General features: G+C 40.1%; 1 protein-coding gene and 1 long non-coding RNA gene across 6 annotated transcripts; one reads left to right on the top strand and one right to left on the bottom strand.

The window, feature by feature from the left end:
• Window positions 1-535: 535 nt before the first annotated feature.
• LOC117204261 lies at window positions 536-22,312 on the top strand. Of its 5 annotated transcripts, none has more exons than XM_033441497.1 (11): window positions 536-812; window positions 7,097-7,307; window positions 7,397-7,499; window positions 7,728-8,589; window positions 8,679-9,112; window positions 9,192-9,301; window positions 13,312-13,437; window positions 14,682-14,774; window positions 17,877-18,043; window positions 18,151-18,325; window positions 18,926-22,312. In XM_033441497.1, the coding sequence occupies exons 1-11, from the start codon at window positions 804-806 to the stop codon at window positions 20,137-20,139; spliced, it is 3,504 nt and encodes a 1,167-aa protein (XP_033297388.1). In that variant the 5' UTR covers window positions 536-803; the 3' UTR covers window positions 20,140-22,312. The 5 variants fall into 5 exon arrangements, with proteins under 5 accessions (XP_033297388.1, XP_033297389.1, XP_033297391.1 ...); XM_033441498.1 differs by lacking the exon at window positions 536-812 and adding an exon at window positions 4,345-4,523; XM_033441500.1 differs by lacking the exon at window positions 536-812 and adding an exon at window positions 5,737-5,921.
• LOC117204292 lies at window positions 1,779-4,014 on the bottom strand. The gene is made up of 2 exons (XR_004487063.1): window positions 3,785-4,014; window positions 1,779-1,934 (listed from the first exon to the last, which is right to left on the bottom strand). It is a non-coding gene; the product is annotated as an uncharacterized LOC117204292 (long non-coding RNA).
• Window positions 22,313-22,571: the final 259 nt, after the last annotated feature.

Below are 22,571 nucleotides of genomic sequence, written 5' to 3'. Positions count from 1 at the left end.
ACAATACATATCATTTTATTCGGAAAAGTGCACAGCGATTCGATAGTTGCTACTGTAAGAACACGAAACATTTCCAAAGCTGAAAATTTGTAATCATTTTTAAAATTAATTTTTTTGAAAACTGTGAATTCTGGGAAAAAATGGTTTGCAAATTCATGTTTAGCTCACAAAAATCTACAAGAGTCATCTATTGAAGGTTGTAAAATTGGAAAAAGGTTAAAATGTGTAATTATCCTTTATTTTTTCATCGTTAGCAGTTTTTCTATAATTATCATAAATTTCACATTTTTCTCATACATTTCTCTGTTTTGCCAAAAATATGCCTGGTCCAGTTTTGGTATGGTAAAGGGGTGGGGGAGGGGGAGAGAATTAAAAGAGTCTACGACAATCGCAAAATGATTTTCGACGGTGGCGCTTCAGTTGTCATTTCCATCTCCATCGGAGCCACCGTTAACTCGAGTACTATCTCCGTCACCGGTAATTCCATCCCCTTCTCCATTTCGCGGGTAGCGACGCCTCCGCAGAGCGCCGATCAATAACGTCGTTCTCGGCGACGCCGGCGTCGGGAGCGTCGCTGCGTGAAGGCACTCGCAAGCAATCGACGTGTCGCTACGAAAACTTGTACACGGGTGCGATCGAAAAGGAGAGTCGCGTGAAAAAAAGAAACGATTAGGAATGCGACCCCTGCATTTACTGCTGTTTTGCAGAACAAGACTTATGTCAACGAAAAGTACCAGCCATATCCGGAGCCGGAATCAGATTTTTTCGGATTCGAACAATCTTTAGGACCCACCCACGACACGATGGCTAAGGTGAGTTTTGGTCAAAATAAAGGATTAAAATAATTTATTGTGTCACTCAAGTATGGTGTATTATATATTTTTAGTAATTGTATGTGTTTTACCTAGTTTTAATTGATTTATACTTAAGACTTTGCACCAAGAACGTGCTATTGCTAATCTGTCAACAACTGTTGCTGATTCTTAGAGAAGATCGTTTCCGGTAGGATAACCAATTCAATTGGCAATTATACCTCTTCGAGCGAGTGAGCGAGTGACTTTATTGTAATTCATTTCTGAATTAAAATGCTATCAGTACGTTTTGCGATGTATCGACTATGCACAGTAGTCATGGTCTATCTCGGCAGAAAAAGTAGTTTGGCGCCGTCATGATCAGCCGGACTGCGGGCACATAGTCGACATTGCTGTTGAAGTATGAGGGAAGGGCTACTGATATGGCGATAATAATGAAAATATTTGCATGATTACTTTAATGATTATATATATCTTCGTTAACAATTTTTTACTGTTAATTAAATTTTTTATTCATATATAAACATTTGATGTATTATTCGACGCATACTATAAATACAGTACCTACTTCGGATACACGTGGGGCTAATGGGCAGTTAATTTTATTCAATTAACAGTATCCGGATACTGATTTATCAATAGATTCAAGTGTCGCGCTATATATACATGTGTGTTTATGTATGTACAATGTATAAAAACAGGTTTAATTGTAAAAAAAATGTACTAATTCTAGAAAAAGAGTTTTATTGTTAGTTAAGTACAAAATGGTAAGAACCGTAAACAGTTATTTATTCGCAGTAGTGCGGAAACCGTGACGATCTGATATAAACATTTATTTGTGCATTGAAGAAATTTCTTAGCAGTAACCCATTTACAAACGAATAGAGCAGGATTATCTTGATTCCATAACATCGGCTAATGCTTGAGCTCCGACTATCATTATGTTTTCTTCTTTTTTATTCGATGCCATCAGTTTCGACACAATGCAGAATATATATCTCCATGTTACGTTTATACAATGCACGGACGTTCATATAAGCTGTCATGAATTTTTGTGATCGATGAACAGTGCATACGTGCCCCGTATAGTCAACACCGAGTTGATTCTTATAGCATGTTGAACTGGAAAACATTGTAAAAAGATCATGCACGTTGTAAGAGGAAAAAACTAAGAGGTTTAAGTGAAATATATGTAAGAAGTTTGGAATAGTATTCAATGATTATTTTCGATGATTAGAATAAATTTATAAATTCATCGTGCAATATAATATACTTGTACTTAATATTTCGCAATATTCAGGATGATTTATTTTGCATCATCAATCGAACGCCATAATCATTCGCGTCAATCATTGGAAGTCATGTAACCATCATCAAACATGTCAGATGCATAGATAGAAGAGAAAAGACACGCGAACTGGTTGTAAAAGCGGTGTTTACTGACTGACCCATTATACGACCAGGTGCTTTCTTCATAAAATTTTCACCGTGTTTAACGGTCCTTTGGAGACGTGCTCGTTTATACGAACCGGTACATGTGCAAATAGACTTTTTCTAACGTGCACCGACTGCAAATTAGGCAGTTATATCGAGACTGCATCCGTACAAAAGTCGCACGAACTAAATCTCGTGAATGTGGGCGATGCATCCACAAATTTGTTAGACAACTGCATTTAGCGCTTTCGAGTGGACCTGTGTGTATATATAATAGTTGGCACGAAAACGCAGTGAATTGCGGTCAACTGTATTATATTTCCGTCTAGAAGAGCGAACGCTCATAGATGATATCAGGGTAGGTGAACCGATAATGATCGTCGAAACGTTTTTTATTTCAACTGTTTCATCGCCGTTGATAATTCTTTCACGTGTTGTAAAGGTACATAAGTAACGCGTAAAATAAATCTTAATGGCACACCAATACTTTTCAAAGGAAATTTACAACGTGAATTATTTTTTAGGCGTAATTGGGAATTATTATGTAAACGATTATTTGTTAATAGAATCAAAATAGAAATTTGTTTCACTCTCTAAATATTATAACGAGTACCTCACATTGTACATTTTTGCACGTTTAAATCTTCCATAAATGCATGAACTTCCGCAATGTATTTACCAGACATTTCGTTACGATATCGTTTGTGATGTAACCGAAACGAAAGACTGTGTGAAACTGCAAGTATTTTTGTGAAAAAGACAATCATTTAGCTAGACGCAAATTTCTCGCGTATATGCGGCATTGCATGAAAATGTGCCGACTTGGCCAGTCGGCATGTCGAGGTTAGGGAGAGGCCTTTCAAGGTCCTCGGGGATTTTTATACGGCGGGAAGTAGGAACGGATGTATATAAAGGTCGACGAGGACCGGTCGTGTAGCTATAGAACGAATTCGATCCTAAAATCGATAAACATGTCAGATACAAAGGGACCGTTCGCCGGCATGTAAAACATTTGTACTATAGAGCATTGTGAAATTCCAGGCTTGCGAAACGTGTCGTGTTCGGTGTATTCCGGCCGATCGAAGGTTGATTTTCTTCCGGACGTTTAACATAGTGTTGTATCGCGTCGATACGTTTCCCGTGAAATAACTACTATTCATTAATGCCTCCACGTTTGAGCGGTTTTTACATCTTACAATGCCTCTCTGTAACCTATGATTATGCATATAACACGTAACTTCACTTGTTAGGCTTATCAAGTATCAGCGACTCGATTTTATCGTGCGTACAGTGTAGATAATCGTCGGTGAAAGTTGTCTCTTACGTTTATCTCGTTCTCTGCTTTCCTACGCTATATTCTTCTACACGAGGAAAAAGAAAAGATGAAAAAGAGAACGTAGAAACATTTTCAATAGCGATCCTCGATTCCTACGAATAAGAATTTTTCATTTTCTCTTTTTATATCTGCACTTGCACTTATCGACAGATAGATCAAAGTTTACTTCAACCTCGATAGAATGAATTCTATGAGAACGTACCGCTAATTACGATCGTATGTAGGAAAAAACGTGGAGTCAAGCTCGCAAGTTAAACGTAGCCTTGTTCTTCGGTTGATGACGTTCACTGTACAGTCTTCGTGTATATCGGCACCGTGTGTGCTCGTATACGGATTCACGGGCCGGTGAATGCAGAAACCGTGTGTTTCTGAAGAATAGTAATCGTTGTTGCGGAGTGTCAGTCCACATCGTTCGCGTGGTGAAGGTGTATATGAGGAGGGCACGCGTGTATAGCGTATATCTATCTGTTTGGTTGTATGGTTGTGTATCGGTGTGCGGATGCTCGCGGTGGTGGCATAGGTAGTACCAGGGGATCACCGAGCGAATCCGGAACGTTTCATTGTCGTACACGCGGCGGGCGCATCGCGATCGTGCTGTCGCTATCGATCCGGTCGCTTCTCTTTCGTAGTTGGAAAACTTTCCCGCGTTTCCCTGCGGAGGGAAATTTCGGTTCTCGAGTTGAACTCGTCCGTAACGGGACCCCGTTTTATTGTCTCGCATACGTACGTAATAAAATGCGCGTCGCAAATGCGTCGTATTTACGAATTACTGGAACGGGGTGAATCCTCGTCCCGTGACTCAGTACACGGAAAGTTGGCTTTATTAATAGTCTTCTAGCGAGGACTATCCAACCGAAGTGTTTTTGTGCAGCCAGGGAAAGTGGCGTCGAATCAAATTATGAGGCGACCAAATAACCGTGAAGAGGAACGTTGAGGCGATCGTGAGTTGAGCTTCTCTTTTCGCGTGACTCTTCATGTTCTCGCTTTTATTCTTGTTTTGTTTCGTATGGATAGGTAAACGGATGGAAATCGGAGAGGGATAGTTTTGTTGTGTGGTTTCGTTCGCGTGTTGAATTCGGTATTCCAAAGATCGGTGATTACGCAAGCAAAGATGCGCTAAGTAACGGTCATATGCTGATGTGTTTCGATTGTGTTCTGCTTTTACAATGTTCGGCCGTTGTTCGACGATACCTGTGTAAATGTTATTGCGGCAATGAACATGTATTTTTCCGTGTTTGATACGTGGCCAGGTCCGATGGACCTTCACTTATAATCTTATCAAAGCTGTTACGTGTACACGGAATATAAACGTGTCGGCGTAGACGATCGCGGTCGAGAGCACAGTGAAGTTCTCACAGGTGCAGTAATTAATTCTATTTAAATTACGACAAGTCGGAATTATGTAGCTATGGAATCATAACACGCGTCACGTGTGCTTGTCACTTACGTGGTCGCGCACAACGTATCGAGTAAATCGTAGACCAATGTTGCCAAACGCTATCCGCAACTTGTGCCTGCCGGCTAGTGAAATTATACAAAACTGCAGCAACTTTTTTATTTCCTCACCCAGTTTCTTTTCCTTCTTTTTTTCTTCTTTTTTTTGCTGTTTAATTTGAATTAATGACGACATCCGGCAAGCAAAAACAACTGAATGCGCAAATGCGTCGCAATTTATAACTCTAAACGCGGCGGCCTTTTAGAAAGTCTTTCTGCTCGTAGAAAGCGTTTCAGGCATTTTTCATCTCGACGCTGATTTCGCTGATCGGAAAAAATGACATTTATGCCAAAGCAAAGTGTAACGATTTCAAATAGCGAATTGGACCGCTAGTTAAATCGTGTGAATATTTCTTTTTCCGCTTCCTATTCTTCTCCTTTTTTCCTTCTTCTTCTCCGTTGAATGATAGCATTGTGTTGTCGGCGAGATTTCAAGGATTTGCTGTGATTCCGTTAGATCGACGAAAATCTAAACGAATGTGCTCCTAATTAACACAGTTGCTTCGTCTCGCGTGGTAAGAGATAACGACCGGGTAGGCGGCTCGAATTGACACAAATTAAGGCCTAATGGAATAAAGTTATGCTCGGGGCCTGGCCTTTGCTCGTCATCGGCTTGTCAACGCGTGTACGCGCGTTGATTCCGATTCTTGCCACGTTTCCTTCGCGCCGTCACAAAGTCAGCGCAATATTTAACATACTATTCGTCTTGTTTGATATCTACTCGTTGCCCTGTCTGGCCTTGACATTTTCCTAGATCGATAACAAGCGTTTTGCGAATATCGATTGATTTAGAAACTACCGAGTCGCAATATTGATGTTGTGTTGTAACCACTAGAAAAAGATGGGTACGTCATATATTGTACGTAGATAGCTATATATGTATACTGTGTATATGTATGTATACGTGTGTGTAATGCAATAATGCATGATTCTTGAATAATTTATCGCTTTTGTGTGAAAAGCTATTGGACGAAATATTAGTGTTCGATGTGAATGTGAATATAAAGAATAAAATAGCGTTTCAGCAAAAGAATTTACACGCAGTGTTCGGATCGACGAGAACCGATTCGTAGTAAATAAACTCGCGAGCTGTAACCCAGTTCTCAGCCGACGACGTCGTTCAAAAGGATCGTCGGTGAACGCACTCTGTTACTCTGGTAGTCGGTTCCTCACTTTCAGCTAGCCATTGGTAATACTATTATTAGTAACAGGCTAAGGTAGCTTTTCGTTCTAGACTGATACAAAGCTGCATAGCTAAATCTTGTTTGTGGTCGATTTTATCAGTCGGATCACGAACAAATACTCCAAGTGTCTGATATTCGAACTTTGATAGAAACGCTTCGGCCAGCTTAATGTTTGCACGATACTAGATAGACGGATACATATTATACGAGCGGATTCGCGGTCGAACGATAAAGCTAATCGACCACCGAGTAATGTTTTCGTTGGTCGTTAAGCAGGCTAAAGGGGAACGTGTTACGCGTGTTCTTACGTACGAAGATGAGGAGAAACAGGAGGCACTGGGTAAAGGTGGCTACAAGAGAGAAGTAACGTGGTTGACCAGGGCTAAAATTAAATTAGCCAACTGCCAGAGAGACACTTCTGATTCACCTCGGGACGAAGGGTTTTATTTGGAGATGGGCCAAGGGCAACGGACTCTTCGTCTTTATCTTCGAGTCAAGAATTTATCTTAACCTTGAAAAATCAGGCATTTTTTACATTCTTTTGCCTACCAATAATGTAATTGAATATCGTCTTAACCTTTGACGCGGTCTAAAGACACCAGTGTGAACTACTACGTCATTGCGACGATCACTACAATGCGATTAAGTCTGTCTATATTCAGTTAACTGAAGCTTCAGGCTATGGAACGATTCAACTAATTAGAGGATAAATGAAGGAATTTGTAACTCTCTCGGTGGAATGTATGTCTGTTGACTGGCTAAACGAATGCGTGAAATAGTTTTATGGTAACCTAGTTTACGCACGCGAATTTATCATTTTGTCTGTGTGATTGCAGAACGTCGGGGAAAGTCGGATACCAGTTCCACGCGCGGCACGGCCGTCTTTTTTCCCGAAATCGAGAGTACTTGGTACGCCGACGCTTGTACCTGGACATCGACGTTCATTGGTACTCCCGGGATGTTTATCGTTCGTCGATGCCGAGGACGAGACCAGCGCTCCTAAAACAAAGTGCGGGACGCGAGCTGTGTCTACACCGTCGATCGAAGGTGACAGTAATTATTTACGTACTTACAGAAGACAGAGATAGTTAAATGAGAAAATTTAGCTATTACGTATTTCCTTACTTGATCAACAGATTCGGGACATAAGACGTTCACGATATCACCTGTGTGGGATATTGACAAAGATGACGTGCAACAGTTGGTTCACTTTGCCGAAGAAAAGAGCAGCTTTTTCAGGTACACCATAACATTTAATTAATTGCATTTCAATTTTAAATGCAAAACGCTAGTACTCACTAGAGTCAGAAAAATTACCTAACAGTCGTTTATGAACCTACTCATAAACCTGGTTATTTAAAGGAAAACCTTTGTTCCATCGATCAAAAAAAAATGTAGCAAAATGGTATTTTTTTGTCAATTATTATTCTTCATTTAATACAAATTTCTTTATTATCATTTGTACAGTTTGCTCGAAAATTCTCAGTTGAATATGATTGAGGACGCTGGTGAGAGCTGCCTCTTGGAAACGTCCCTAGGCAATTATAATGATAACGCAGTAAATACACCACACTATTTGATGCTCAATAAGCAGAATTCCTTTGAACACGACGAAAGCCTCGGCATATTGACCCCCGACCAAATGACCGACTTCACAGTTGCACTAGAGTGCTCCAGGACACCATCCTGCGAAAATCTTACGGGATCAGCAGGCTCTAGATTGGCGTTAACGCGAGCATCTGCATCGAGGCCGTCAGCGGATGTCGAGCCGACCGAAGAAGCTTCAAGCGAGAGAACACCATCTCCGGAAGAGTTACCGCTCGATCCTAAGCCAACGGAGCCTGTTAGGGGCACTGTTCCTATCAGTTTCGTTACATCGGTAACGAGTATCACTAGTCTCGAGGCTGGTTATCAAGGTGACGGTGAGAACTCGAGGCCAGCGAGTCGTGGGGCTGATCCACCATCCGTCGCACCACCGCCGAATCTACCTGCTCCTTGCAGGCAAGATCCGATGACGGATTCGGATTTCTTCACGGAAAGTGATGCTGACGCATATGAGGAAATCGTACGTGGCGATAGGAAAGCTCAAGTGATCGACGGTACCCTCTTCTGCGCGCCTGGTGGTCGAAGATGTCCGAGTTTTACAGGAGAAGAAATGGATTCGAGTGGGATTTATTCGGATCTCGATAAAAGACAGGATGAACTCCATGTTCCGGAGGAGGCAGTTGTGGAACACGAGGATCGCACTCCCGATACCATTGATACGGAGGTCTCACAGAGGAGCCAGCCGACACCAATCAAAGCGGATGTTATTATGGATTATTTACAGGCGAGTCGATAATTTTGTTTATTTGGTATATGCTTGTATATATTTATATATAGCTCGTATATATAGCTCGCCTAACGGATAATATTTAGGCTCCTGTAAATCCTCTGGATGGATCGGCTGACTCCAGCGGCTCGATGAATCCTACTGATATTACGATAATGGAAGTGGAAAGAAGCAATGATAATATGAGATCGAAAACGCAGAACAAAGCTGATTCAGTCCCATTAAAAAAATACAAGATGCCTAAGAGGAACGTTGTCTCGAAAATCAAGGCTATGATCGAGTCTGGACCGAAAGATGAAGCCGAGAAAGAAGCTCGACGTTTACCGAGATCTGCTAGAAAGAGTGGGCGATGGGACGCCGTTATGAGCAAAATCGAGGCTGGGAAAAGCGAACAAAGGACTAGGTCGATCAGGAAGGAAGTAAAATCAAGGGTACTCCAGAGCCTTAATCAACCATCTCCTACGGGATCAACTCAAAAGAAATCTGGTGACGCAAATAATAACAATAATAAGGATAAGAGGTGAGATATTAATTGTCGAGATCTTTGTTTCTAAAAGTTTCTATTGATATAGCCTTGATAAGAAGTTACAAATTATCAGGAGAATACGTGGCCGACAAGAAATAAAATCGCCAATCGAAGAAACTGCCAGAAGCTCCGTTCGTAGCTCCTTGAGTGATCTCAGCACCGGACCTAACAAAGACGCACCAAGTAAGTCAAATTAATATATATTTTTAAATGATTGCAAATTAAATTAAAATATAGTATATCTACCACTCCATGTGTGTGTGTTAATGATGCTTGAATGTTTAACAGAATGCCTGTAACACGTGCCGCAATTTAATTTAATTTTAATTAGCGTTTTATTCGTAACTGCTTCACTTGTATATTTCAATTTATATATTTCAATGTATGATTGATAGTGAGGTAGGTTATGGAATAGTAGTAGTCTGAAGCGAGACCTTGTGTAGACCAGTGGAGCTTGAATAAATATAACACCAGCTGATTTTGCGATATCGAATTATGTTTGACCGCATACCATTTTACAAAAAGAAAGAAAAAACTCAAAACCGCAAAGGTCAAGAAAACCAGTAACCGTTTTGCATGATATTAAAAACACTTCAGTATGCTATTCTTTTTCTTTGTGTCGATATAGAAAGTAGAGCTTGAAATGAGAAATATTTTACCGTTTGAAAAATTTTAACACCCATTTATACAAACTAGTAATTTAGTGCGCATCTTTTCAATAAAAACGTATCGGTAATATCGTCTGACCTACAGAGATTACTCGTTCCTTGTTATGATAGACTAGAAGAATACACTACGAACAACAAAAATCATAAAAATTCGATCTTGACGACTAAAGCCTAGAAAATAGATTTTACATTGAAAAGCACAGGTGCAAGGTAGATTTTCAAATATTTCATTCCCTCTACCGGCTTTAATTCAAAGCCAAAATATCCTTGAAGCTGTCGAGACAGAATGGATCAATTTTGGTGTTTAAATACACGTGTGCCGTTGATTCGTCGCTGAAACCTTCCGGTGCAGACATATCGCGTAGGTGGTTCGTTCCGCAAAGAAGGGTGGGAGTAGTCGTAAAAGAGGGCGTAGGAGGGTGTTTTGTATCGACCCGTCCTAGGCGCGCGAAACTTAGATAGGAAAAAGAGCGAGGGCGCCGATGCCCCTCTTCCGGCGCCACTGGACAGTTTCGCTTCCATTGGATCGAGACAGGCCGTGAGCAGTCGCAGCAGCAGCATCCAGTCGGCAGTCCTCGGCGGACCTCGTGCTCGCTCGGACGCTGTTTATGCACGCGTGTTGTATTTCCGGTCTTCCATCTTTCTCGCTCTTTCGCCCCTTTGGTTTTCTGGTGCTGCTGCGTCTTCTGTCCTTCTCTCACTCTCGTTCTCTCTATTCCCCTTTCTCACGATCTCTTACTCTATACTGTACCCCATTCGGGTCAGCAGTTTTATCGGGGGTATACGGTAGAGGCTACGTGTGTGCGACAAAAAGAACAGGAGCGAGCGCAAGAACGAACAGCCGGTGTATCGTCGTCAGTGAATGCCGCAAGGTGACGGTGCAAAGTGCATCAAAGTTGTGCTCGTACAACCTCGAGCTTCGAGCTAAGCGCTAATCTCTGTAAAATTTCTCCTGGTTTCTGCATTGTTTGTTTCTCGTGTTACGATAGGGTGTATTCGACATCCTTCGAAAGCTGTACTACACATACATATAATGTGTCAATCGTATTCACGAACGCTCTCGACGTGACCTGATTTTCTACCCATGTCACAAGAGTGTTCGCGTTTTTTCTCACCCGATATAGAAAGAACGATCGAAGACAACGTTGAGTCTGGGCGAATATCAATAAGAATACGGTATCTCGAATCAGCAACCCTGCTGTGTACGCCTACAATATGTTATGGCACATTTCGCATCGATCGCCAGAGGAATCTGAGCCGCAAGACTGAATGCTTTAAGACTGGATATTACCATCCCCTCTCTGGGACACTCCAATGAAAGTTTCGCAAGATACCGTTACGGAAGGAATCTTTGGCTACGTTCCTGTTTGTACTTGGACTGAGCTATACGCAAGAATAGAGGGATTCAAGGCGATTAGTCTCTCGGTCTAACTCTTCGTTGTACATTAGCAGCTTCACATCGAGCTTACAGGTCAACGGCACTAGTGGTTTATTTCCGGCATTGCCTTTCTTCAACTGGCCACTTTATACTTGTGCGTACACGTCCTTCGCTCGACGCCGGTGGTTCTCTCGGTATGTCCCCACCCTTTTAGACAGGTGCACCCGGCGACCACGTGCGTTCCCAAGGCCGACGACCACCAGTACGCACCCGGTTCAGATCTACCACTTACGCAATCGCCACCAGAGTCGGATGTTAAACCCACATGGTTGTAGACATCGTCGATCGCGCCGGTGAAAGACAGTCGTTACACTCTGCGATTCAGGTCGCCGAAGGAACGCGCAATCCATGATCGAACCTGTCGATCGTACTTTCGTCCGCGTGATTTCTCACGAAGGAATCGGATTCTTCGAGGGAGTGCGAAAGAACATGCGCAACGTTTCGAGAGTAACGTCGATGGAGCGAAAGTGAGGCTGCTTGTGCGAATTGTGCTAATTGGTGTCAACCGTAACCGCGAGCAGAAAGAAGAAATTTTGCAATTTGAACATTTTCTGGAATAACCTTGGAGGATGCTGCCGGATAATCGTGAACGTTCACGATGTCAGTGTTTAGTTATCGTCACGGAATCCACCCGAGTAACAAGCCTCGCCATGGCCTCGGAAGATACGACGGGGTGAAGGCGCATATTTGCCTGGCCACAGTCCTACATAATGATTTTGTCGAGGATGAAATGACGGTGAAGCGACGGTGAAAGTAGAGGTTTGAAAATGGGACAGCAAGGATCGAAGGGTAGGCCAGCTCTTCGGACGGATTTCGTCAGAGATTCGGCGAAAATGCGACTCGGCAGTTTCAAGCGAGGTATAGTCATAAATAAAAGGTACCGCCGATATATACTCACCTTCTAAAACGATTTTCATCGCGTTCAGATTTTAATCTACACGACGGAAATGCGAATAGGCCATCAAGCCTCTTCTCCTCCTAGTCAATCGTTTAATCGCGTTCCATAAAAAGAAAGGAAAAAGGATGTCCGTGACTATCCAGCAGCTGTCTTTTCCTTCGTGGTTCATTTAACGCTAGAAAGTTGAAGCGACGCGAGTACAAGCGAGACTAACTCCCGATGTGTTGCATAGGCATTCAAAAAGGTAGACGGATCGAACGGTTTCTCTTAAACAAGTCTAAAACGTTACGGCCGAGGATCAAAGGTACCCTACTTACACACCTTGTCGCGTGATTTCTCTTTTACCCTGGCCATCGATTACTGTTATTTTGAGGAATCTTTCAGAAAGTAGTTCGCCTCATTATATCACACTCGTTCATCGGTAACTGGCGAAACGCGAGTGATTTATGATATTTCACAGGCATAAGAAACATGCAAAAATATTACATAATCGTGGCTCGTTTCAATGAACGGATTATCGTGAAATAATATCGAAAAAATAACAATTAGAGAGGGTAAACTTTCCGATTCTTAAAATAGAATCGTAATGGTTTACTGGATACGCTTAGAGAAAATAAAAATACATTATTTTATAGTTGACGCGTTTGATCGTACCTACAATTAATATCGTCATTGAGGATTGGTGTGGAAATATTACTTAATTACCTGCCGTTGATTATTTTAAACGCGTGTCTTGAATATTTGCGCGGCTAGTTTCTTTCATGTGTAAGATCGGTTCGAGATATTATGCACACGAGAGCTCGTATAGGCCGTTATATGCAGAAGCTCGTAGGCAACGGCTACGTGCAGCCTGGTATACATAATAAACGTTTTCTTTTCCTCGTTGGTTTAATCGACGAGCATGGTTCAAACTTAGCTCTTCGTGTCGGGCTCGTCCCGCTATATTGCCTCGTCAAGCACGAATTCCGATGATGCGCAAAATGTTATTAAAGTAACTACGACTGACGAGCGAAACAAAATTCCACGGTCGATGAACTATCCGACACGTAATCCTACGTGTTATGGAAACTACTTGTTTTCGTAATTCCCTGTTATAAATAGGCACGCAAGAACAGAGAAAGATGAAACCATCATTATTCCATCGCTAATATGATAATGAAGAAATTCACTTTTACGTTTGTATTTTCAGAGAGATCACCGACATCGGTAAACCCACCTAGAAGACTGGTAGCAAACGGTCGTGGTAATCAACAGAATCGTGTCAACAGTTTCGACACGAAAAAGAACTGTGTAGAAATTTCGCCTATCAATCTCGGTGAGTTATGGAGGGTCCGGTTTGCGCGCCCTAAATTGTGAGACGAGTTTGCACATATCGTAGTCCAGCATATGTGCGTATATACATATGTATACACATAAATGCCTGCTATTCACTGATTGAACGGAGGAAACGAAAGGTCGAGGGCACCGCTGCGTGCTTCCGGTTGGAGACGTTAATGTGACGAGAACGCTTTTTTTCGAACGCCTGCTTCTATGCAACACTCTCTCATTCTCTAATCCTTTGTATTAACGAGCAAAAATATAAAAACGCGTTCAACGTTATGTCGACACTCGGCTATCAGGGTAGATCTATTCTGATCCAGACGTAGCATTGAAAACATTGGCAAGTGGCCATGTTCGATTCGCTCAATACGTTGTATCATCAATGTTGATGATGTATTATACATTGATATTCTTACGAAGTTTTCAAATTTTCTTATTTAGTTGCCTTAGCTTATAAACCAATAAAAAAAATAATAATACGTTAGACTTATTTATACGTTATTAACGATCTTTTCTATGGAGTGAAAAATTAATGAAAATAAAATTATCTTAGGACGTTTATGACAGCACTTGTGCCAAATCTTTAAATTTCGTGATTTATTTCCGTGTTTCATTGTATGCCTTTGACGGCAATTAGGCGCAGGTATAATTTACGATCGCTTTGTTTGTGATATATTAGAATTGTAACGGTATGCATCCCTTGCCCCAACCGTCTAAACGATTCAACTCCCCAGCCGAATACTGTTGATGTCCTAGCAGTCCTTCATCAGCTTTAGACAGGAAACTTTGTCGTGCCACCCAGTCTGATTGTTTGACGAGTTTTGTGTACACTGCTGAAATATTCCACTAGAGGAACGTGATTTGTGAACAACATGTTTGTGATATAACTTCGTGATCGAAATTCTTAGTGGTAACGCGACTTCCGAATATAGTTTGCTATAATAGACAACGATTACGAATAGAATAAGCAGTTCAGATGGCGTGTAGATTGTGCTCTCAGAGAATCATGGCAATCATGGTCTCCATATACTGCAGTAAATATCATTTTAAAATATTACTTCGTGTCCGAGTTATCTTACATGAGTGAATGTGTTTCTTGCGCTCTCACGTATGGTATCTGACGCGGACAGTAAAACGGTTTACAGCGTACGGTACTTGCAAACTCGATAACACATCATTTAAGGCACTACCGATGTGTATGTACCATGCTCTCGTTAACATAGCGAATTCTGTTTCTAGAGAAAAGCCCATCAGCCACGCGAAAGCCGACAATAACCAGGAGATTAACTACTGTCCCAGCGAAGCAACATAATTCAACGATATCGATAAAAGGTACAATTTCACAAAATATTTGGAAACAATTCTTTATACTATTTTTATAACTGTTTTGTGTTTACCAAGTTCTCCATCCATGTAACATATATATATTGAACTTTACAACAGACACCTCAATCATTTTAAACAACTTGTTTTAATAGATTATTGATTTTTATGGAGTAGAAAAGAACGTTGTTCTCAATGTTGTCTTCTGAAAAAGATAACACCGTAAGGAAACATCAGCAGGTCGTGCTTTCTAATTCATTGACCGCGCTACTCCGGCAGCAGCTAGTTTCTAAAAAAGTCCCACGGTCATTTTGCGGTGCGTACGACCGTTTCTCCGCATGCACGGGGACGCACACGTGCGTATCACTCTGTACTGTTCGTCGTTTCGAAGAAAGTCATAGCTTTCACTAGTCCTCGGGACTAAATCCTGCTCCCTATCCTCGCTGGAAGGTGCTGAAAAACCCGCAGGGCAATGGCAGAGAATAAAGTATCAGAGCAAGTAAGGACCAGGAATAGTCGAGCGAAAGTAATTCTTTAAACCGGCAGTTTCGGTGATAGTTTCGAGAGAGTCGCATTTCTGCTTTCAAGATGATTTTCTTATCAATGTTTCATCCTCGATTTCGCTGACTTCGATCCGTTATTAATTGTTACTTCCAGTGGATCAGTTTTTTTTACTCGACATGTACGCTTATGTGGAACAAATTACTAGAATTAGAAATTATTATCAATGACAGTCCATGTTCTAGAAAACATTGAATTACGAGTTGAATTTCTACGAGTCATGGTCTTGTACTTCATTTCGTTTTAATTTATTGTTTTATTAATCATTTATGAAGCACTCACAGGAAAATATATCGATGAGTAGTATAAATTAGGGAAATGCTTATCTAAGTAAGGCTAAGTAAGTAATCCTAAGATCTCAGTAAATTGTTTCGTCCAATCCGCTGATTTTTTTAAGGGCATTATGAAGTATTATACTTTCAAGAAAGTTTTGTTGTGAATTTATACATAATTTTATTAGCATCTGGTTAATCGAAAATAAGAGTACCATACTAAAAGAAAAACGTGTTTTGTTGCCATCAGCCAAAATATAGTTCTAATATATCATTACATTCACGTTACGATGTGACGAAACAGATAATGGTGAGTAGAATTAACAATTGTTTGCAAAGTCTTCTTAGCGGAAGAGAGCTATCGATCGTCGATCATTCGATTCATTATCTTCGAATCACTATATCCATAGACACGAAGGTATCTCCGTTCTATACGAATACGGCAACTTACTACCATGTAAGGATAACTAATTCCAAATGGAAAAGCGAATTTATTCGGAGCACGACGTTTTGTAATAATTCATCGCTCGTTCACCTACCGATTTTCATCTTCTACAACCTCACCTTTCCTTATTACTAGAACGAGTTATACCGTTGAAACGGAATTTTAAATCGTCCTCGTTTTCATGATCCATAAACTTGAACAACTGAATGATAAATAAACCAATAGGTAGTTGCTACTGATACTCCTCAGCATTCTGTATGTTAATTTCTTAGTAAGGCGGTATGGCGTAAATTACGCTTCTTGGATTCCCTTTTGCAAAATAGAAAGAAAACGAGCCACATTAAAGCAATTATGGAAACGTATTCAGATATTGTGGGTCATATTCAAGTCGTGCGTACGAAGTGCGTAGAGCGCGTGTCCGGCCAGACACAGCTTTCCGCGTGTCCATCGTCTTCGTATTCTTCGAGGTTGCACCTCATTTCAAGGTGGTAGGAGTGGTCGACAAGAAGGAAGGAGGGATATATCGCTCCGCGAGGCAGCCTGTGGCTCGTGCTAATTCAGTCGAAGTGCGGACTTGGCCAGCAAATCGTTACAAATGACGATCCCGATTAGGTTTCTCTCATGTCTGTTGCTCGATTATTGTTATTCAATGATTCCGACGTGATCGAGTTCACTTGCATTTTTCAGCTGAATCACTGGTGTAAATCGAATAAAAAGAGCTCATTGTGCAAATAGACTCGATTCATATAAATGGAGAACACATACTTTTTATTGGAAAAAAGTGTAACGTAATCTGAGATATTTTTTCAACCAAGAACGTTGATGGATCGCAGAAACGTTACGATGTTAGAAAAATAGATTGAATGGCAATATGTGTATATTTACAACTATGTATAAACAAATGTGAAAGTGACAAGTATTCGACACTTCGTAGTCCTGTGCCGAAAATAAGCCGATCAATTTCGGGAAAACTCGGGTAATGATCGATTTGGTTGTTCCCATTACGAAGGTCATTAAGTACCATTAACTTGTTGGATTTTCCGTGTTCACGGCACGACTATCGTATAGTTGACCTTAACCCAGTGCGTCTTCATTGACTGGCTCGTGCTCTTGAACGTTTTCCACTGGGGTTGACTGTTGGATTAAATTCGATCGATCTACCAGCTGCACTTTTTTTAGCTTGGTCCAAGGTGCTCAATAGAATCAAAGCTGTGGTGGCGCGGGGCTACGGACGTATCCGCGTGCTTTCACGTACATCAGTAATAATGGGAGGATGAAGCTCAAATGACGTAGCCAGGCCAAATTGTCGTTACGATTTAATGATCTGTGCATGTGAATTTTCCGCGTGTCACAGCGATAATTGCGTTTTCTCCAAAATACCTCCGCATCTGCGGGGTCAGTACGTCAAGCCGAATAGCTGAAATATCCTGAAAAACAGGTAGCTCGACTTTCCAAGACTGGAATATACGGTTTTTTCTCCTAAAACAAGTTTTCCGCACAACTTTCTTCATTCTACCATCTAAATTTATTCGTATAAAATGTCTGGACGTAGTCAATTTTATAAGGTATCGGTATTATATCTACCACGATATCTACTTCAACTTTCATCGTGATGAGTTGTCCGAAGTCGAAGAATGAGCGTGGTCAAAGCTATTATTCATATAGATAACGACGGAATTACTTAAGAAGCGATAGGAATTGTACGATCAATAGCTCAAAGGAATAAATCTATCAAATCGAAGTGGTGTACCAGTTTGACGGATAACAAATAACTTCTGCTACGATTTTAACAAAGAAGCGTAATGGTGATGGGACCGGTGGCATTGGTTGCAGATCGCGAAACTAAGGAGCACAATAATAGCTATGTGGTGACAAGAGCGTCTTTAGAGACGCGAGATCAGGGAGCACAAACGGACATACCTTATGATGCACTTTGCCTAAAACCGGCAGAACAAGTTATACAAGCCCTTTCTATCACCATACAATATTTGGCCTATGAGGTACGTAGTTTTCTCTTTCTTTTGATTTTTTATTATGTCTTATTTTACTGTCTAAACATATTTCATCCAATTTGACCTTATATTCTCTTTTACAACCTAATGTTCAGTTGGACGCCTTTTCTACCCCAAAACTAAAGAAAGATTATGAGAATATGAAAAAAGAATGGATATCTTCGTGTACGGAAATCGAAAAATTAACAGCTAGGAACCTCGACATTGAAGATAGATTAGAGTCGGAGAGAGAGAATCATCGAAAAGCCTTGGACCATCTTCGTGAAGATCGTAAGTCTTGCCAAGAATTATTTGTGTTTCTTTTACTTAGAGAAAGTGAGAAACCAATATAATGCATTGTGCGTATATATTGTAACGCGCAGTTTCTAAAATTTGATGTCCCTGATTTTATTACATTTTGATTGCAATATCTTTATTTCAACGATAACGTCCATTAATTTTGTTTTTTAAAACAGAGCATATATGCGAAGTATATTTTATATTTTACATACTCTGTGCCTGACACAATGCATCATATGATAATGATATTCTCTTGGTAACAAGCATAATGATCCTGACGTCGTGCTGAATAGTAGAGCCTTAAAGTAGAGCAATTGTTAATTAAAATCTGCGAGGCTGATGTGCCTACGCGCACCTCGGGTAGTGTTAAATAATTCAGAGATAGAATTTTCAAAAGTGGACACACGCAGGAACTTCACAAACGCTCAATTTAGTGCCCACGTAACGTTCATCGTAGTTAATTATAGGTTGGCACGTTCGACGGACTTAATCCGTTCTCTCGTCTCCTAACTTTGTTTTTCTTCCGTTTTTCAATTTATCTTCTATGACGTCAATCATACTAAGAAAAAAATTTATATCCGATTTTTTTAGTGGAAGCTCGACATGCGGAACAAATTGCCACCTTGGAAGCAGCCCTACAGGAGGAGAGGCGCAGGTGCGAGGTCAGATTGCGAGATTCTTTAAATGAGGTCGCAAAGGAGCATCGTGCCGTAATCGTGAAATTGCGAACCGAACAAGAAGCTGAACTTATACGAAGAGAAACGGAGTTTAAGAGAAGATCTGTCGTTCACGATCAGGGGGCTGCGCTGACAGCAGAAGTCGAATCTTTAAGGTCGGTGCTAGAAATTAAAAGCCAAGAGAACGCTTCTTTGAGATCGGATCTCGATAATATTAAACGAGAGATCGAGGACAAGGAAGCTTTGCAACAACGTGTAGACACTCTTGAGGCCAGATGCGAAGATTTAAAAGCACAGCTTCAATGTAAAGAGGCTGTGGAGAGGCAAATATCTCACGATAACGAGGTACTGCATGAATCGATTCATCAAATATCCAAGCAGAACAAGCGTTTGGCACAACGTAACGAGGAACTGCAATGGAGATTGCGTCAAAAAAACGAAGTAGTGACCGTTCTTGCGAACTTGACGCCTAGGCTTTCGCGTTCTTTAGGCCCGGAGCACGTCGAAAATTCTCTCTCACCCGACAAGAACGGTCCGCAATCTTCGCAATCCATGGTAAAGTTTATGGTGGAGAAAGGTGACTCAGTTTCGTGGACATTGGAAATCGATGATGAATTCAAAGGAGGATGCGATGGGTCGTCATTGGGAACGCCACCCAAAATGGGTAGATCGGAAACAACGACAACAGTGTCGAGACAAGGATCTCTCAGATTGACGCCTAGAAGGGCTTCCGTAGATATGAGAGCGAGATCCAAAAGTATTTCCGTTACGGATTCCACACGAGTCGAGGAATCTGGATGGGCGCCTACGTTTAATTCTACACCAAATGCTCGACGAAGACCTAGAAGCGACCCGTCTTCTTCAGCCTCGTCTACTTCTTCGTCATCCTCTTCTTCTGCGACAGCAGTAACTACGAATTCTGCAGTGGCCGTTGCCGTTGCTGCTGCGGCTGCAGCTGCCGCAGCCGCTGAAGATTGTGGCGCAGGTCAAAGGCCTCAAGAAGCAGGTGGCGAAGCAATGATTTCAGAAGAGACGTCTGCCACGAGCAGTGAAGACGAATCATCCACCAGTAGCGATATTCCTCCATTGCCAATACAATTTGCTTGGGGTAACGTTCAAATCAAGTAACGTTCTCACGGTCCTCTTTAATGTATTAGATCAGGCTAATGTATTAGGTTAAGTAATAAGTTCGCTTTTCTTTACAAGAATATTTATATAACACACACCTAATTGATGCATGCACTATTTTGTTCCACGATCTTTTGCCATCTTTTTAGGGATTCATTTATCCCTTCACTGCAAAACTTTTCGTTTTTTTTTATTAAAAAATTTTGATTGTTTCTGTGTCGTTTTAACAAAGAATCGTATATTCAGATTTATTCTAGAAAATTTTTCTCGGTTAATTCGTGCTGAATACAAACATCGGCTTATTTGTAATTCCAAGTTTTTTAAATATAATGAAACTGATTTCTATGAATATTAAAACTGTTAGTAATGTCTCGAGTTGTGTATCGTGGATTTTATTCAATTAATAATATTACTATTTCATCAACATTAATCTTCATTAGTCATTCTCCTCTATTAAATCTTTTAATTCATTTTTGAGTGGTATGTTTATTAACGCTAGTAACATACACATTACAAATATCTTTTTTATTTCTGTTACATTTATTTTCTCGAAATGCGTACGCGGTTAAGACGAACGAACTTATTACTCAATCTAATAATTCGATTGGAACAAGTTCATTAGGTGATTCCATAATAATTTTGTGGCAATTACTCCAAGTATTTCCGAGGATAACATAATGTCCTTTTACGCAAATGAACGTTCACATGGTTATTTCAAACACTGTACGCGCACTTTTTCTATTACTTCTGTACCTGTAACTTATACGTTCGATTGCAAACAGATGGGAGATGTATCTTTTACCAAACCAATGAGACAGTTTCGATGATGTTTTGTCACGATTATATATATTGGTAAAATCGGTTGAAGATGAAGAAGTTGGTTCTTACTTAGGTATTTAGATTAGAAACGGTGTTTTTATGGTGTTGCGATATTTTTTCAAATTATGACTCTTTGTAATATCACGATTACTATACCAACTTCTCTATCTTCGCATCAACTCTGCTCTTTAGTTGTCAGAGACTTTCGTACGCGAGATCGCACAATGAGAAATCGTTCGTTACATATGCGTTATAGTAACTATGTTTTAAAATATATACATATATGTATATATATATATGTATATGCATATATATTTTGCGATCTTAGATACATACTAAGAATTTTGTTATGTTTTTTGCGTTTGTTTTATGTAGGAGATGAACAGAGCGAAATCAAAGTATGTTTTCATCTTTTGTACGTCATTGTCACTATATCTTTTAGATAGAAAAATTGCGCGTAGAAGTTCGATTAATTTCGTTTGAAAATTGTTTGTTAGTTTTGATGTAGATGTTGTGGGCTATTGGCAATTATAAGCCATGTATTTTTCAAAACCAAGTCGAATCGGGTCACTATTTGTTTGATTCGCGACACTTTTACACATGTCCATTTTATAAGGTATGATACGTTTATATTACGTCTGTACATAAATAACAACGATGTTTATAAATTAATTAGTCTTTATCGCAAATATTGTAAATAGACAACGACCGTCAAATCGATCCTGTCCTCGAAAAAAATGTCGATGAGCCATTCGCTGTGTTTACCGAAGAAAGCTATTCTTCATTGATATGCAGCTTACCGAACAGTACGATTATTATGGTTCGTTGCATTAAATCAATTACTTGCCAATCTTTTAAGACATAATACCAATTATCGTTAAAATTGCAACTTTTGTAACATTGAAATTTCATTTTGTTGTAATGCGCTTACGCAAAGGAATGTATTACACATTCATAATACATCTTCGACATAAAAAGAAGAAATTAATAATATTCTTAACGTCACATGTTTTAATTGCCAAATACTGATGAATTGATACATTTATCTGTATTCCCTTTTACGTACAACATCAAATCTACCAGAAACTATGCTGTTTCAAGTGCGACTTGTTAACCAACTACTATATGAAAAGATAGTCGGTTGGATAAAAAGTTGATATTTAAAGAAAAAAAAAAAAAAGAGAGAAGAAACTCCGTTCCATGGACAAGAAGAAAAGTACATTCGGTTACAGTAGTGTAGGAATATAAGAGCAAGCAAGTATTAGTCGCCGAGAAGTGTGTTTTCTCTCACTTGTGCTGACAAATTCAATGTATTATATACCTATCAAATAAATACTATCTGAATTAAAGCAAATTTTATCAGTGTCATTTCTGTCTCTTATTTGATATTTAACTTCTAAATACTTGGAGAAGATCGTTCTTTGAGTCTCTGTTCAGATTTTTTATTTATATACTAAACAAACTTATTTCTTACCACAAATAGAATATTTTATGTACCAAATATTTCCATATTACCTTTTACTTAATAATTTCAATCTTCACTCAAATTTACCATCGCGGATATAGCTGATATTTATTGGTATAAATGTGGGCACTACAAGAGGCTATAAGTA

Source organism: Bombus bifarius, unplaced genomic scaffold, assembly GCF_011952205.1.
Source record: "Bombus bifarius isolate JDL3187 unplaced genomic scaffold, Bbif_JDL3187 scf7180000007977, whole genome shotgun sequence".
NCBI classification, from domain to species: domain Eukaryota; kingdom Metazoa; phylum Arthropoda; class Insecta; order Hymenoptera; family Apidae; genus Bombus; species Bombus bifarius.
Note: the sequence above shows the minus strand (reverse complement) of the source record. Positions and strands in the feature narration are given on the sequence as shown.